Raw genomic sequence first — 14,708 nt, forward strand, 5'->3', positions numbered from 1 at the left:
AAGCTATTCAGTTGTGGAAAGCATCACAGCCAAGCTCAATCCTGCTCTCACCTGACATTTACATACAATGCTATTTAGCTGGCATCACTGGACATAAGTAAGGGGCAGGAACCTTTGTTGCTTCCTCCTTCTTCCCCCCCCACCAGGTTACCAATCAGGAACAGAAACCATGACTGATTTTCCCCCTCTCAGGAAGTTGAAATGAATTATAGCACTCCCAAGTGATAGCAGCATTCTGAATTGAGCCTATGACCATCTGTTTTCCATGGCTTATATAAGGCATTATTTACCATGGTTAACATGGCCCTCGACCTTGCCCATTCAATTTCCTGCACCTGCTCTCGCCCTTCTCCTCCCTCCCAAAACCATGACAGTGTTCCCCTTGTCCTCATCTTTCACCCCGCCAGCCTCTACGTTCAACGGATCATTCTCCGCCACCTCCAGTGTGATTCCACCCCCAATCAGATCTTCCCCTCCCCTCCCCTCTCAGCATTTTGAAGAGACCGCTCCCTCCATGACACCCTGGTCCATTCCGCAGCCCCCCCCCCCCCCCCCCCCCACAGCACCTTCCTATGCAAGCGCCGGAGATGTAACACCTGCCCTCTTACATCCTCCCTTACCACTGTCCAGGGCCCTAAACACTCCTTCCAGGTGAAACAACGATTTACTTGTACTTCTTTCAATTTAGTATACTGTATTCGCTGCTCACGATGTGGTGGTCTCTACATTGGAGAGACCAAACGCAGATTGGGTGACCGCTTTGCAGAACACCTTTGTTCAGTCAGTAAGCGTGAGCCTGAGCTTCCAGTCGCCTGTCACTTTAATTCTCTGCTCCACTCCCATTCTGATCTCTCCGTCCTCGGCCTGCTGTAATGTTCCAATGAAGCTCAACGCAAACTCGAGGAACAGCACCTCGTCTTTCGTTTAGACACTTTACAGCCTTCTGGACTCAACATTGAGTTCAACCATAACCTCTGCCCATATTTTTTTCCCCTGTCTTCCTTTTTTTTTTCCCACCCCCCCCACACACCCCCCCAGCCCCCTCCCTTTTCTTTTCTCTTTCCCATGGCAGTTGGTGATCATTCTGCCATTTACACCCCATCTGGACTCCTCATCTGTTTCCTAACTTGTGCCATTATCATCTCATTTTTGCCTATCATCCCTTATGTCTTTTAAATCACTTCTGCCTTTCACCCTATCACAGACCCACCCTTTTGTTCTCCCTCTTTCAGGGCCCCAGCACTTCCTTAAGAATCTGTTACATCTCAAACTTTTCCAGTTCTGACGAAGGGCCACAGACCCGAAACGTTAACTCTGTTTCTCCCCACAGATGCTGCCTAACCTGCTGAGATTGCCAGCATTTTCTGTTTTTATTACTTTTACCATCCATGCTGTCAGGGAGCTCCACCACTCTTTTCTAACATCCAAAACTTTAACATACATATTTTGAATTTGTTTCAGAACCAACGTGCTCTACCAATCTTGCATACTTAAATCGCTTTGCTTTCAGATACAAATTTAAATATTAACATTAAAGTAATTTGTTAAATTTCTTTTTTATATAGCTTGGCAAGAAACGCGAGGCTTTTCGAGTCATCTGCAAAATGCTTCATGAAAATGAAATCCTTAGGACTCGGTTGCTGACCACCAGTCAAAAAAGTACTGTAGGTCTGTATCAAAATATTTAGGTACTTGATTTACTAGAGAAGCTATCTAGTAACTAATTTATAAATGGGTGTGCCTATTTATCATCATCATAGTCAGTCCCTCGGAATCGAGGAAGACTTGCTTCCACTCTTAATATGAGTTCTTAGGTGGCTGCACAGTCCAATACAAGAACCACAGTCTCTGTCACAGGTGGGATAGTCATTGAGGGAAGGGGTGGATGGGACTGGTTTGCCGCATGTTCTTTATGCAGCATGCGCATGATTTCTGCATGCTCTAGGCGATGAGATTCGCGGAGCTCAGTGCCCTCCCGGATGCACTTCCTCCACTTAGGGCGGTCTTTGACCAGCGACTCCCAAGTGACAGTGGGGATGTTGCACTTTATCAGGGAGGTTTGAGGGTGTCCTTGTAATGTTTCCGCTGCCCACCTTTGGCTCATTTGCCGTGAAGGAGTTCCGAGCTTGCTTTGGGAGTCTCGTGCCTGGCATGCCAACTATGTGGCCCACCCAGCAGAGCTGATCAAGTGTGGTCGGTGTTTCAGTCTGGGGAAGTTGGCCTGGTCGAGGACGCTAACGTTGGTGCGTCTGTCCTCCCAGGGGATGTGTAGGATCTTGCGGAGACATCGTTGGTGATATTTCTCCAGCAACTTGAAGTGTCTACTATACATGGTCCATGTTTCTGAGCCATACAGGAGGGCGGGTATTACTATAGCTCTATAGACCATGAGCTTGGTGACAGTTTTGAGGGCCTGGTCTTCACTCTTTTCCTCAAGCGGCCGAAGGCTGCACTGGCGCACTAGAGACGGTGTTGGATCTCGTCGTCAATACCATAGTTGTGAACAACAGAATCGTGTTTTTGTGTAGTGGAGGTTTTCAGAACAGGTCATTTGGAATGTAAGCATTCCTCCATTAACAGCTGTCACATAATTGCTGAAGAGATGTGAGGAATTAAAGGGTGCATCAATTTATACCAGACTCTGCCTAACTATATTTCTAGAAGCCACAAGATTTACCACAATAGTGTATAGTACAAATAATACGAGTGAATGATGATTTATTGCAAAATAAACCAATTTGTGATTCGGACTATAAAGTTTAAACTTCAAGAAGGCAGATTGTGTGATAATGTCTTTTATTTCTTACTAAGCCACTCTATTATTTATTGTACCAACTGATATGTTGCCATAATCGGATTTTTCTGTGTAGGAAACAGCTCTTGCGAAAAATTATACACAACAAAGTTTTGGGATTTTGTGTACTTTGGGATGATAATGTCCAGTGGCTTTTTCTTTAATCATGCCCATATTTAAAAAAAATCAAACCGTCTCCGATACTAGTTGCTAGATTTAATTCTCCGTAACTATAAATCATGTTATGAAATTAACCCTAGATATAAAAAGAAACATTTACATATTTTTAAAGTTGTTAATTTGGAGTATTGTTCTTCAGTGATTCATATTATAATTGTTTGTTAGTCGGATCTCTCATTGTACTTAGATACTTGCCATCATTACAAGTTAGAATCCTTCTTGTTAGTTCTCGGATTATTGTCGAGGAATAGTGGGAAAATAATGATCACAAATTGGATTATTTTCCACATCTCATTGCTTCCATGTTGATATTTATGTTTGCCATAAGATCAGATTCATAAATCATGTTTCATAAAGATATTTATGACCCACGAACATTTAGGTGCAAATTATGCACGGTTATGATTGGAATGCTACAGCTTGGCCAGCTAGTCTAATCTATAAACCTGTTTTTAATATACACTTCACATTTGTACAGTAAAATTAATAAATCACTTTGAAGTAACAAATGTTAGCAACAGATATGATCCACTATTACATAACTAAAGCATTACTTCTAAAAATAGCTCGTGAAGCTAGTTTAAAGATCAGTAATCAATTGCTGGGGAAAAGCTCCTGACCAGCAGTTGTGGTGTATAAGTAGACTCCATGCAAAGGGCTAGAAATTGCGTAGCGCCTCATTTGGAGTGCTAACTTTTGCAAGAGCACAAAAGTGTTGTCGGGCGGTAAATATTTGATTCTGCCGGGAACTCCCGCTTTAGTGCTCCAAGAGGGAAGTGGAGCGCTGAGTGTTTGGGGCAGTGCTGCCGGTTTTACAGGTTCCTTCCCTCCCTTAAAAGGAAGGGCCAATGCTGCGTTGATTGAATCCTCAGGCTGTGTCTGTGCGACGACGGCATAGCAGCCCCAAGCACTCTTAAGAAAGTGCAGGGTTGAGCAATCGTAGGATCTTAAAAAAGCAAAATACAGCACACACGGTATATAAATACATTTTTCCCTACCTGACCACCACCACTCCCCAAGTGGCCAGCCGAGGTGACAATGCCACCTGCAGCAGCCATTGTTGACGCCCGACAATGCTGCAGGGGGCGGAAGTGAATATTGCCTCCGAGACAGCAATGGGACGCTGCACACTGGATGATGTCACGATCTCTGGGTTGCAAGAGATTGAGGCGGTGAGTTTTAGCGCAAGCACAAACCCGCTCGGGAAGTTCGCGGATGTCGGTGATTTTGCCACACCCGGTCGGTAACCTCTTAGCGCTCCATTTCCGCCCCATCAGAGGTGCTGACGGGAGGCGCAAACCAGGCCAATTTCTCCCCCAAAGTTGGTTACATCATAATGTTTCTTTCTAGTAAGGATCCAGCATCTATTTAGGGTTAAGACTATGGCCTCAAAATTCAGCTTCATAGTGTCCGTTTTATCGGTGCTATGAATGCTGTTTTGGCTCCAAATGCTATCTTGGGTAGGGCATTAGTGCGGACGCAGGGATCACGTGCCGGAGGTACGCAAAGTAGGCAGATAGTGACGTCAATAGTGAAGCCCGCACAGCTGAACATTGGCTGGGTGCTCTTTGCCTTTCCGTTTGTATGTAGCCTTTAGGGCTGCTGACTGGGGGCCATGCGGCTGTTTGTTGGCCGGCGTGGACACAATGGGCCAAGATGGCTTCCTTCTGTGCTGTAAATTTCTATGTTTCTATATGTTCAGTAGAAGGAAGGACCATCCCACCAGCGCTATTTAAAAGGATCATCAACTACTTGCAGGTTATTTGTTGATTAATTTCTACTGGCTGTTGCTGAGTTTGTAGAAGTGTTTGGTGGTTTGTATAGTTATTTCAACTTGCTAAAGTCTACAGGGAGTGGTATGACAGGTGCTGAAGGACTTTGTTCGGACTTCAAGGATTCTGTATTGACCACCTGTTCCAAGACATGGGTGTAATAGCAGCCATTCCACTTGGCCTACAGCATGACTGGGAGAATGAGCAGAGACGACACAGAGCAGAACAAGCTGCGGGAAGGAGGAGGGGAAGAAGGGCCCTCAGCAGAAAGCCATATCCATCCAGGTTGTTCTCCCACCTGAACCTCAACAAGGAACAGTGTGTCAGAGGACGTCCTCACTGAAATCTACCACCTGCTGCAGCCACGACTGCAACCTCAGAGCAGGGCTAGGATCGCATTGCCAGTGGCTGTGAAGGTCACCGTGACCATGAACATTTTAATGCTTCGGGCTTCTTCCAAGTTGGAGCAGGAGATATTTGCAACATTTCCCAGTGTGCCATTAACTGTTGCATCATCATCATAGGCAGTCCCTCAGGGTTGAGGATGACTTGCTTCCACACTAAAAATGACTACTCAGGTGACTGATGAACTCATTTTAAATGGTGGAAGATGCCTGTGCGTGAATTCTTTTAACGTGGGAGGTAACTGAAGCTCTGTATTTGAAGAGAGCTGAATACATTTCCATCTCTCTGGCCAGAGAAGTGCGGCAGAGTGAGCAGGCGGAGTGAGCACACGGCTTTGCGAGGATTCCACTCCCTCAATGTTTAGCTGGTGTGAGACTATACTCACTGAATCATACAGGTGAATGCCTGATATCCTGGCAGCAGTCATTATGCCTTCATTGTCTGGCAGTCACATCTGCATTTGAGCCTCCGCTGCAATCATTTAAATTAGCAGACAGCACGAAGTTTGCATGTAGCCTGCATCAGCAGCATCGTGCATCACAATCCCACGGCCATTTTTGGGGCTATCGAATTTAGCCTCCTAACACTATTACTATTAGCAAAGGAAATTAAGGGTGCAGCTACTTTTGCATCACTGTTTCATGGTTTCTGCATGCCAGTGGTGCAAAAATAACAAAACAATTCCAGAATGTAATGTTGTGAGACTCCAGAGAACCTGCCTGATAATGTTTCAGCTTGATTCTGCACACTGCATAACAAAGTGCATTCTTAAGCTAAGTTCAAGGGAACTCCTAGGTTCTTTACTGCAGCAGAATTGCATTTTAAGGGGAGGTTTACCTGAGCCTTTGCCCAGGTGCGCTGTATTGCCTGGGTACCGCGTATAATGGAAAATCGGGTGGATTGGAGTGCACACCTGTAAATGAGTGTGCATGATTTTCCTCTACTTAAATGGATGGAGGAAAACAAGTTGGTTATCTTTATAGGTATATGCTCTGACTCACGGATTTTCCAATATCTACTATGCACAGGTGATTCAGTGTAGCTGGGAACAGACCTAGGAAAATCTCCACTTTAATGTTTTGAGTGTGAGGATGCCTCTGCTTGCATGCTTGAACATTCAGAGGAGCATTTTAATTTGGAGGAATGCCTGGGTTTGGTTGCTGCTGGGGGGGGGGGGTTAAAACCAGCAAACATGTTGGCTCGTCAGGAAGCCAGCTCCAACCTCCGATTTCGGGGTTCAACTGGAGTGCGTTAGGCTGCTTGCGTCCACCTCTTTGGGAGAGGCAATTTTCTCAATTAGAGCGATATTTCAACTCACTTTCAAATTTAATGGTGCATCCACAGGTTTTCCGGGCTTCCTGAAAATAGCCAGTGAAGGCAAGACGAGAGCATATTGGCAATTGACGAGGCACAATCTGTCATGTATCCTGCATGGCTACTGTTGGTACTATCACAAGGTGTGCCACCAGAGGGCACAGCAGTGGGAGACTTGTAGGTTACCTGTACAGGTGTACCTGGCCTAGTATAAAAGGCAGGCCACCAGGTGTGATCCTCACTCTGGAGTTAGCAAATAAAGGACTAAGATCACTACAGTTCAAGTATAACACATTGCCTCGTGAAGTCATTATTAGAGCATCTAAGGACACAACACAATCAAACTCAAGGATATAATGCAATAAATACTCAGTTTTCACAGCTGTTTTCTTGCTTACTCGTGGCAAAGGGTTTGTTCACAATACTTTTTCTGAGAGGTTGAAGACCTGCTCACTGCTGGACCTGGTGGCCACGCATTGCCAGTGGCTGTCAAAGTCACCACAGTCTTCTAGTTTTTTGCCTCTGGATCCTTCTAGGGCTCTATTGAAGACATATCCAGAATCTTCCAGTCGGTGGCCCATAAATGCATGACAGGTGATTGATGGCTTGTTTGCCAGGGCTGGCAATGATGTCAACTTTGCTTGCGATGACGCCAGTCCAAATGAGCGGGTGTTCAGGTTTGTAGCTTTGGCTTGCTTTCCACAGGTGTAGGGCGTTATCTACTGTACACACATAAGAACATAAGAAATAGGAGCAGGAGTAGGCCATTTGGCCCCTCGAGCCTGCACTGCCATTCAATAAGATCATGGCTGATCTGATCATGGACTCAGCTCCACTTCCCTGACTGCTTCCCATAACCCTTTACTCCCTTATCGCTCAAAAATCTGTGATCTCCACTTCAATATATTCAATGACCCAGCCTCCACAGCTCTGGGGCAGAAAATTCAATAGTTTTACAATGCTCTGAGAGAAGAAATTCCTCCTCATCTCAGTTTTAAATGGGCGACCCCTTATTCTAAAACTATACCCCATAGTTCTAGATTCCCTCATGAGTGGAAACATCCTCTCTGCATCTACCTTGTCGAGTCCCCTCACTATCTTTTATGCCTCAATAAGATCACCTCTCATTCTCCTGAACTCCAATGAGTACAGGTCCAACCTGCTCAACCTTTCTTCATAAGTCAACCCCTTCATCTCAGGAATCAACCGAGTGAACCTCTGAACTGCCTCCAATGCAAGTATAAATATTAAATAAGGAGACCAAAATTGTACGCCTCGCCAATACCCTGTACAGTTGTAGCAGGACTTCTCTGCTTTTATACTCCATCCCCCTTGCAATAAAGGCCAACATTCCACTTGCCTTCCTGATTACTTGCTGTACCCGCATATTAACCTTTTATGTTTCATGCACAAGGACCCCCAGATCCCTCTGTACTGCAGCATTTTGTAATTTTTCTCCATTTAAATAATAATTTGCTTTTTTATTTTTCCTGCCAAAGCGGAAAACCGCACACTCCCACATTATACTCCATCTACCAAATTTTTGCCCGTTCACTTAGCCTGTCTATATCCCTTTGCAGATTTTTTGTGTCCTCACAACTTGCTTTCCCACCCATCTTTGTATCATCAGCAAACTTGTCTACATTACACTCGGTCCCTTCATCCAAATCATTAATATAGATTGTAAATAGTTGAGGCCTCAGCACCGATCCCTGTGGCACCCCACTAGTTACTGTTTGCCAACCGGAAAATTGCCCATTTATCCTGACTGTTTTCTGTGGCAATTCGGGCACCCATGAGTAGTCATCAACCTCAAGGGCTTCCACTCCATCAATGTGCAGCTGGTGTGCAACCACAAAAAAGATATTTCTGCAGATATTGCCAGATTCCCCGAGAATTGCCATGATGCTTTCATGCTGCGGCATTCCAAGCTCCCTGATATTTTTGAACCTGCAAGCAGACTTGAGGGATGGCTGCTATGAGACAAGGGATACCCACTTCAAACTTAATTGATGACACTCATCAGCAACCTGACCTAGGAAGCCCAACAGCACTACAGTGAATGCCATATCACCACCAGATCAAACAAGCTATTGGCATGCTGAAGATGTGCTTGAGTTGCCTAGACACATCTGGAGGCCCGATTCAGTATGCACCAGCCAGAGTGTCCAGAATGGTCGTGGTGTGTTCCGCTCTGCACAACATTGCAGCAAGGTTTGGACCTGCAGGAGGAACAAGGTGAAGACTCAGATCATCCTTGGACAATTTGGAGGAGAGGAAGACAAGGAGGAGGAAGATGATGAGGTCAATGCACTTAGAGCTGCTCACATTGCTGCCCGGGACGCCCTTATTAATGTAAGGTTTGCTTAGGTTGCACCAGTGGACCCATGCCACGAGCAAATGCAAAGGCCACTATTCCTGCCATCTTTCCCCCCGCCCTCCCCGTGCCACTGACACAAAGTAATCCTGCAAACAACCAACCACCCGTTTAATATCCGCCCATTAATCCCCATCAATTCATGTCTTCCCATTCATCATCAAACAAGTTAAAAATCGACTTGCCACCTCGCACCCAAGAATGGACAAGACGGAAAAGTGGTGCAAAAAAAATTTATATCATCTAACTAAATAACAGAAACTTAATGCAATATTTCCTCATACATTCATATGCATTCCCTTGTGCAACTACAAAGCCTTACTCTTCCTTTTTCTACTACTTCTACATGGTGCTACCCCTGTGGCTTGAGCAGAGGTAGAGGCAGGCTGCTCAGATCCCTACTGGGATAATAATTTTTATTTATATAGTGCCTTTAACATAGTAAAATATCCCAAGGTGCTTCACAACAGTGTTACAAGACAAAACAGATAAATTTGACACCAAGCCACAAAAGAAGAAGTTAAGGCAGATGACTAAAAGCTTGTTTAAAGTGGTAGGTTTTAAGAAGCGTCTTAAAGGAGGAAAGAGAGACAGAGAGGTTTAGGGAGGGAGTTCCAGAGCTTAGGGCCCCAAACATCTGAAGGCACGGCCACCGATGGTTGAGCAGTTATAATGAGGGATGTTCAAGAGGCCAGAATTTGAGGAGCATAGACATCTTGTGACAATGTGAGGCTGAAAAAGATTACAGGGATAGGGAGGGGCAAGGCCATGGAGTGATTTGTAAACAAGGATGAAAATTTTGAAATCGAGGCGTTGTTTAAGAAAGCAAAGGGGTGATGGGTTGATCGTGACTTAGTGTGAGTTAGTACACCAGCTGCTGAGTTTTGGATGACCTCAAGTTTACATAGTGTAGAATGTGGGAGGCCAGCCACGAGTGAGTTGGAGTAGTCAAGTCTAGAGGTAACAAAGGCATGAATGAGGGTTTCAGCAGCAAAAGCTGAGGCAGGGGTGGAGGCGGGCAATGTTACGGAGGTGGAAAAAGGCGGTTTTAGTTATGCTGCGGATATGTGGCTGGAAACTCATTTCAAGGTCAAATATGGCACCTAGGTTGCAAACAGTCTTGTTCACCCTCAGATTGATGCTAGGGAGAGGGATGGAATCAGTGATTGTTTGTGGCGGGGACCAAAGATAATGGCTTCGGTCTTCCCAATATTCAATTGGAGAAAATTTCTGCTCATCCAGTACTGGATGTCGGGCAAGCAATCTGACAATTTAGATACCAAGCAGGGATCAAGAGAAGTGATGGAGAGGTACATATGGTAACTGACTCCGTGTTTTCAGATGATATCGTCAAGGAACAGCATATAGATGATGTTATGTCTTGAACAAAGAGTCAGACTAGATACTGCAAGCTCAAAGCAAGTGTGACCGTAGTCCTTTATTGCAGATCTCAGAATGCCTCCAGCCTGTGAGGCCTCCTTTATATACAGGTGCTCCCAAGGGATTGTGGGATCACTTGGGACTCCAGGGGATAAGCTCTCTGGTGGTTAGACATGGTAATTACAGGTTTACATACATAACAGATGAGAAATAAGAAGGGGCGAAGAACAGATCCTTGGGGGACAATAGAGGTAATAATGTGGGAGTGGAAAGAGAACCCATTAATTTTCTGGCTACGATTAGATAAATAAGAATGGAACCAGGTGAGTGCAACCTAGCCCGGACGTTGGTGGAGAGGCGTTGAAGGAGAATGGAGTGGTCAAATGTGTCAAAGGCTACAAACAGATCTAGAAGTACGAGGAGGGATAGTTTACCTATGTCACATTCACAAAGGATATGATTTGTGACTTTAATGAGAGCCGTTTCGCTATTGTGGCAGGGGTGAAAACCAGATTGAAGGGATTCGAACATTCATAGAAAGATTGCCATGGCTTTTGGGAGGCAACAACACGTTCAAGTACTTTGGACAGGAAAGGAAGGTTGGAAATGGGGCGATAGCTAGCAAGCAAAGTAGGGTCAAGGGTTGATTTTTTGAGGAAAGGGGTGATGTCAGCAGATTTGAAGGAGAAGGGAACAGTACCTGAGGAAAGAGAACCGTTAACAATGTGGACTAACATGGGAACCAAAAAGGGAAGTTGGGTGGTCAGCAGTTTAGTGGAAATAGGGTCAAGAGAGCAGGAAGTGGGTCTCATGGCCAATTGGCTAAGATGAGTTTGGAGATATTGAGGGGAGATCAAAGATAAACTAGAGAAAGATATGAGTTTAGGGCTAGGGCAGGTGGGAGCCTCAGATGAAGCTTGGCCCTGTGGGCTAAGTGAAGGAAGGGAACTCGCAGAGGCAGCTGAGAGGATCGTCTCAATCTTTGAGACAACGAAGTCCATGAGCTCCTCACACTTGTTGGAGGTGAGTGTGGTGGAGACAGGGGAGTGGGGTTTAAGGAGACGGTTAGCAATAGAGAATAGTAACCGGGCATTATTTTTGCAATCCAGAATGATCCTGGAATAGTGAGCAGATTTTGTAGACAAGAATAGGAAGCAATAATGTTTTATGTGTTCGAGCCAGATCTGGCGGTGAATGGCTAAACAAGTCTGCGCCCTTTTGACTTGAGGGAGCGAAGATGAGGCTGCACCAGGGGGAACGGCCAGTGTGGGAGAGAGTAATCTTTTTAATAGGATTCGGCAGAGTCAACACAGATTCAAGAGAACTTTTTTAGTCAGTATGTAACAAGCCCAACACGAGAGGGGGCGGTTTTGAATTTAATTTTGGGGAGTGAAGCTGGGCAGGTGGAAGGGGTATTAGTGGGAGAGCAATTCATTCAGATTCAAATTAGTTATGGATAAGGACAAGGATAGACCAGGAATAAAAGTCCCAAATTGGGGAAAAGTTAACTTTGCTAAGTTGAAGAGTGACTTGGCCACAGTGAACTGGGGAACAGCTACTTGAGGGTAAATCAGTGTCGGAACAAGGAGGAGATCCAGAGGGCTCAGGCCAAACATGTACCCTTAAAGAAAAAGAGTGGGAATAACAATTCTAGAGCCCCCTGGATATCTAGGGACTTACAGGGGAGAATAAAGAAAAAAAGGGATGCTTGTCATATACCGATGGCTAAATACTGTAGAACCTTTTGGAGGAATATAGAAAGTTCAGAGGTAAAATTAAAAAGGATATTAGGAATGCTAAGAGAGAGCATGAAAAATTCTTGGCAAGTAACATTAAGGAAAACCGAAAGATGTTCTATAAATATATTAAGAGCACGAGGAAAACTAAAGAAAAGGTAGGACCTATTGGAGACCATGAGGGTAATCTTTGTGTGGAGGCAGAAGATGTTGGTATGGTTCTTAATGAATATTTTGCGTCTGTTTTCACAAAGGAAAGGGGCAATGCAGATACTGCTATCGAGGAGGAGTGTGAAATTCTAGATGAAATAAACATAGTGAGAGAGGAGGTATTAAGGAGGTATTTAGCAGCTTTGAAAGTGGATAAGTCCCCAGGCCCGGATGAAATGCATCCCAGGTTGTTGAGCGAAGCAAAAGAGGAAATAGTAGAGGCCTTGACCATCATTTTCCAGTCCTCTTTGGATTTAGGCATGGTGCTGGAGGACTGCTATTGTGGTACCCTGAGTAATTACAGGCCTATCAGCCTAACCTCAGTGGTGGGAAAATTATTGGAAAAAATCCTCAAGGACAGGTAAATTACATTTAGAAAGGCAAGGATTAATTAGGGACAGTCACCACAGATTTGTTAAGGGAAGATTGTGTTTGACTAACCTGATTGAATTTTTTGAGGAGGTAACCAGGAGGGTCGATGAGGGTAGTGCATACGATGTAGTGTTATATGGACTTTAGCAAAGCTTTTGATAAGGTCCCACATGGTGAACTGGTCACGAAAGTTAAAGCCCATGGGATCCAGGGCAAAGTGGCATGTTGGATCCAAACTTTGCTTAGAGGTAAGAAACAAAGGGTAATGGTTAATGGATGTTTTTGTGACTGGAAGGATGTTTCCAGTGGATTTCCACAGGGCTCAGTACTGGATCCCTTGCTTTTTGTGGTATACATCGATGATCTAGATTTGAATATAGGGAGTATGATTAAGAAGTTTGCAGATGACATTGAAATTGGCTGTGTGGTTGATAATGAAGAGGAAAGTCATGGACTGCAGGAGGATATCAATCTACTGGTCAGGTGGGCAGATTAGTGGCAAATGGAATTTAATTTGTATAAGTGTGAGGTAATGCACTTGGGGAGGGCTAATAAGGAAAGGGAATACACATTAAGTGGTAAGCCACTTAAAAGTATAGATGAACAAAGGGACCTTGGCGTGCATGTCCACAGATCCCTGAAAGTAGCAGGCCAGGTAGATAAGGTGGTTAAGAAGGCATACGGAATGCTTGCCTTTATTCGCCGAGGCATAGAATACAAGAGCAGGGAGGTTATGCTTAAATTGTACAGTACTCTGGTTAGGCCACAGCTGGAGTACTGTGTGTAGTTCTGGTCATCGTATTATAGGAGAGGCGTGATTTCACTAGAGAGTGTGGAGAGGAGATTTACTAGGATGCTGCCTGGAATGGAGAATCTTAGCTATGAGGACAGATTGGGTAGGCTAGGTTTGTTCTCATTGGAACAGAGGAGACTGAGAGGAGACCTCATTGAGGAGTATAACATTTTGAGAGGCCTGGATATAGTGGATAGCAAGGGCCTATTTCCCTTGGAGGGGTCAATTACGAGGGGGCATAGTTTTAAGGTGGTTGGTGGAAGGTTCGGAGGGGATTTGAGGAGAGGCTTCTTCACGCAGAGGGTTATAGAAAATAGGTGCAGGAGAAGGCCATTCGGCCCTTCGAGCCTGCATCACCATTCAATAAGATCATGGCTGATCATTCCCTCAGTACCCCTTTCCTGCTTTCTCTCCATACCCCTTGATCCCTTTAACCGTAAGGCCCATATCTAACTCCCTCTTGAATCTATCCAATGAACTGGCATCAACAACTCTCTGCGGCAGAGAATTCCACAGGTTAACAACTCTCTGAGTGAAGAAGTTTCTCCTCATCTCAGCCCTAAATGGCCTACCCCTTATCCTAACACTGTGTCCCTTGGTTCTGGACTTCCCCAACAACGGGAACGTTCTTCCCACATCTAACTTGTCCAGTCCCGTCAGAATTTTATATGTTTCTATGAGATCCCCTCTCATCCTTTTAAACTCCAGTGTATAAAGGCCCGATTGATCCAGTCTCTCCTCATATGTCAGTCCAGCCATCCCGGGAATCAGTCTGGTGAACCTTTGCTCCACTCCCTCAATAGCAAGAACATCCTTCCTCAGATTAGGAGACCAAAACTGAACACAATATTCCAGGTGAGGCCTCACCAAGGCCCTGTACAGCTGCAATAAGACCTCCCTGCTCCTCTACTCAAATCCCCTAGTTATGAAGGCCAACATATCATTTGCCTTCTTTACCACCTGCTGTACATGCATGCCAACTTTCAATGACTGATGAACCATGACACCCAGGTCTCGTTGCACCTCCCCTTTTCCAATTATGCCGCCATTCAGATAATATTCTGCCTTCGTGTTTTTACCCCCAAAGTGGATAATCTCACATTTATCCACATTATACTGCATCTGCCATGCATTTGCCCACTCACCTAACCTATCCAAGTCACCCTGCAGCCTCTTAGCGTCCTCCTCACAGCTCACACTGCCACCCAGTTTAGTGTCATCTGCAAACTTGGAGATATTACACTCAATTCCTTCATCTAAATCATTAATGTATATTGTAAAGAGCTGGGGTCCCAGCACTGAGCCATGCGGCACAATACTAGTCACTGTCTGCCATTCTGAAAAGGATCCGTTTATCCCAATTCTCTGCTTCCTG

At 44.9% G+C, this 14,708-nt stretch overlaps 1 protein-coding gene across 1 annotated transcript in view; it reads left to right on the plus strand.

The window, feature by feature from the left end:
• LOC139262115 (uncharacterized protein C5orf47-like) overlaps positions 1 to 14,708 on the plus strand; it is a 69,328-nt gene that overhangs the window by 36,402 nt on the left and 18,218 nt on the right. Inside the window, exon 3 of the mRNA XM_070877263.1 lies at positions 1,566 to 1,668. Coding sequence (XP_070733364.1) covers positions 1,566 to 1,668 — 103 coding nt within the window. The remainder of the gene's footprint in view (positions 1 to 1,565; positions 1,669 to 14,708) is intronic.

Source organism: Pristiophorus japonicus, chromosome 4 (genome assembly GCF_044704955.1).
Source record: "Pristiophorus japonicus isolate sPriJap1 chromosome 4, sPriJap1.hap1, whole genome shotgun sequence".
Lineage (NCBI taxonomy): Eukaryota > Metazoa > Chordata > Chondrichthyes > Pristiophoridae > Pristiophorus > Pristiophorus japonicus.